Genomic DNA, 2,802 nt, shown 5'->3' on the forward strand with positions numbered 1-2,802 from the left:
GTCCCTTCCGACCCTAGAAACTATGAAACTATGAGGTCCTATCCAGCTGGAGTCCCAGCAGTAAAGATTTGGCCAGTGTCTCCTGGGGCAGAAAACACTCTGTGAAACCAGCTCTACCTTTTTCTATTAGTCACAGTAATTGTAAGCTGGCAAATCCAGACCCACAGAGATATGTAGGTGCTACAGAAGCCAGTAGGAGGGAGATCCCCACCTATTTTCGGTGATTGGTCTCTTGTGCCTTTCTGCTTTGCCAGCAGCACCGTGCAGGGGAACCGTGCCCTGGGTCTGAGGGTCTAGACAAACCTCAGAAACTGCCACTGTCTTCTCATTTGCTGACACGCTCTTTTCCCCACCTCAGACACGAGCGGCCCTGGGCAGAGGAGACCTCATCCAAGCCAAGCTGGCATCCAGGAAAGCTCGGACCTTGATCCTCTTCAGCCTGCTCTTCGGCGTGTTTGTGTCTGTCAGCTGGGTCATCTATGTGGTGGTGGCTCTTTATGTATGACAATGCCTGGGAGACAACAGGATGCAGCACGTTCTCTGCAGAGCTCAGCACTGACACCGCTACTGTCCACGTGAGCAGCAAAGGGACACATACCTAGTTGGGGGCTAAGAGGAGTGCAGTGGTATAGAGATCAGAGGGTCTCCCCGATCCTCTGCCCCAGTGGCCAGCAGGGATTGCACAGCATGGGCATGTGCTTCGGCCTGTGTTTGGCACTGCATTTTCTTCCTCCAGTGCACTGACCGTACAGGCCCTGCGGTAGCCGCAGCCAACCCAACCCAACCACTTGCATCCAGAGAGCAATAGTCACAAGGAAGCAGCAAAGCCAACACAGGAACAAACTGCCCTGCCTCATCCTGCCCCAGGGGACGGGAAGATAAAGTGACCCAAGCTCCCCCAGGCTGATTGCCACATTGCTTCACTAGCCTGGTCCCAATCCCAAAACGAGACCTCACTCCTATGCCAGGTATCAGGCTGGAACATCTGCAGGACCCATCAGTCTCCGTGGCCTCATTGAGACCCTGGGAGCTCTATTCCCAGAGCAGCTGCTTAAGAGGAAAGCAGTGAAAGCCCACAGCAGGATGAAGCCAGGGAGGCTGCAGTACTGGAGCCCTCCCCCTGACAAGGGCATCCCACGTTAAGTTCACCCTTATTTCACACCATCAGAAAAACTGAGCCTGGAGGACTCTTGCTTTGCTCGTGCTGAGCAATGATCTCCCTAGAAACACCAGAGCAATAGGAGTCGGCAGAGGGAAAAGCCCCGTGGGATCAGCTGAATTACACTTCCCCTTGCCACACAATTTGTTTCGGACACCGAAAGGATTATCCCATTTCATTGGACTGACACAAGAGATGCTATGAGCCTACCGGAATATAAGCTTCTAACACCCAGAATCCAGGTTAACAGCAGAGACCAGCCAACAGAAGCTGTAACCCAAAAGACAGTGTTATTTCTGGATTCCCCAAGCATCACAGCGCAAGAAAGCTCATTATGAAATACCCTCTTAGAAGAAGATAGGAAAGAATTTAAGAAACTCTATTACAGGTTTGTAGCTTCTATACAGGGAAGCTACAAATAATTTTCCCTTCTCTTTCTGCTCCTGCATTTACATAAAAATAGGTTTAACGCAAACTCACGTTTCCATGTGTCCAGCCAGGGGACTAGCTCAATCCTGAGTCTGATGCACTCTGCTCATTTCTAAATTTTGTGCCCTTAGTGGGGTACTTCTAGAGTAAGGGGAATGCTTTGGACAGGGGGTCTTGTTTGCCCTGGATCACCCTTTGGAGCTGGGCTGCAGATGTCAAGATACCGGGAGGAAGATGCAGGATGGTTGGATGGCTCAAGCTAAAATCCCTCTGCCTTCCTGTGAGCTCCCATGCAAGGCTCCACCATTGTGCTTCTGAGCAGTCCTGACCCCAGGCACCGCATACACACGGCCCCAGCCCAAAAGCTGCTTTATGTGCGCTGGCCGAGGAATACTGCATCTTTGCTGCTCCTGCCTCTTTGCACCCATGCAAGCAGCCCTCAGGAAGTGGCCTGCTCGAACGCTGGTAGCGGTGTAACATCACATGTGTGAAAACCAACACGATCAGTACAAGGCATCCGGCTCTGGATGCACAGAGCTGAGCTTGCTCTGCACACGCGTTCAGTGAGAGGAGAGAAGAGAGTCTGGAAATTAGCTGACTCAATCACATTTGCAGATAGGTCTGGGGGAGCCCAGCAGTGACCTGGGCAGGCAATGCCTACAGCACCAAGACAACCCAGAGGCTTTCAGCTGGGCATGGAGCTGTGCTGCAGCTTTCCTGGCCAGTAAGGGGCAGGATTTTCACAGGCTAGCCATGCCTCCAGCTTGTTTTTTAGAGCTGTTATCCATCCCCTGTGGTCCCAGCCTGGGCTTTTCATAGCATTGCTGCTTCCTTTGACAGCCTCTGAGGGAGGCTGGTCTGGACCCAGCAGAGCAGTTGCAAGTAGGAGTGCCACTAACCCAAGGAGAACCCACCCCCCACTTCCCTTCAACATTTAGCAACTGCTTACGGCCCCAGACCCCAAAGAGCGGGTGCCAGTGAGGCAGGCCTGCCCAGGTCACCGGCCACAACCAAGCCCGAGAAGCAGGATGATCTGGACCTCACTTACCTGTTTCATAGTTTCTAGGGTCGGAAGGGACCTGAGCAGATCATTGAGTCCGACCCCCTGCCATGGCAGGAAGAGCACTGGGGTCACACGCCCAGAACTGGACGCAGTACTCCAGCTGCGGCCTGACCAGTGCCTCATAGAGGGGGAGGATCACCTCCTTGGACCT

At 53.1% G+C, this 2,802-nt stretch overlaps 1 protein-coding gene across 1 annotated transcript in view; it reads left to right on the forward strand.

Moving 5' to 3' along the window:
- Nucleotides 1–1,403, forward strand: part of LOC109292978 (proline-rich transmembrane protein 1) — a 7,522-nt gene extending 6,119 nt beyond the window's left edge. The window contains exon 4 of the mRNA XM_019510706.1: nucleotides 359–1,403. Within this exon, the coding sequence (XP_019366251.1) occupies nucleotides 359–505 (147 nt within the window). The 3' untranslated portion in view covers nucleotides 506–1,403. The remainder of the gene's footprint in view (nucleotides 1–358) is intronic.
- Nucleotides 1,404–2,802: the final 1,399 nt, after the last annotated feature.

The sequence above is a fragment of the Gavialis gangeticus genome, unplaced genomic scaffold (genome assembly GCF_001723915.1).
Source record: "Gavialis gangeticus isolate Ggan-Ray unplaced genomic scaffold, GavGan_comp1, whole genome shotgun sequence".
Lineage (NCBI taxonomy): Eukaryota > Metazoa > Chordata > Crocodylia > Gavialidae > Gavialis > Gavialis gangeticus.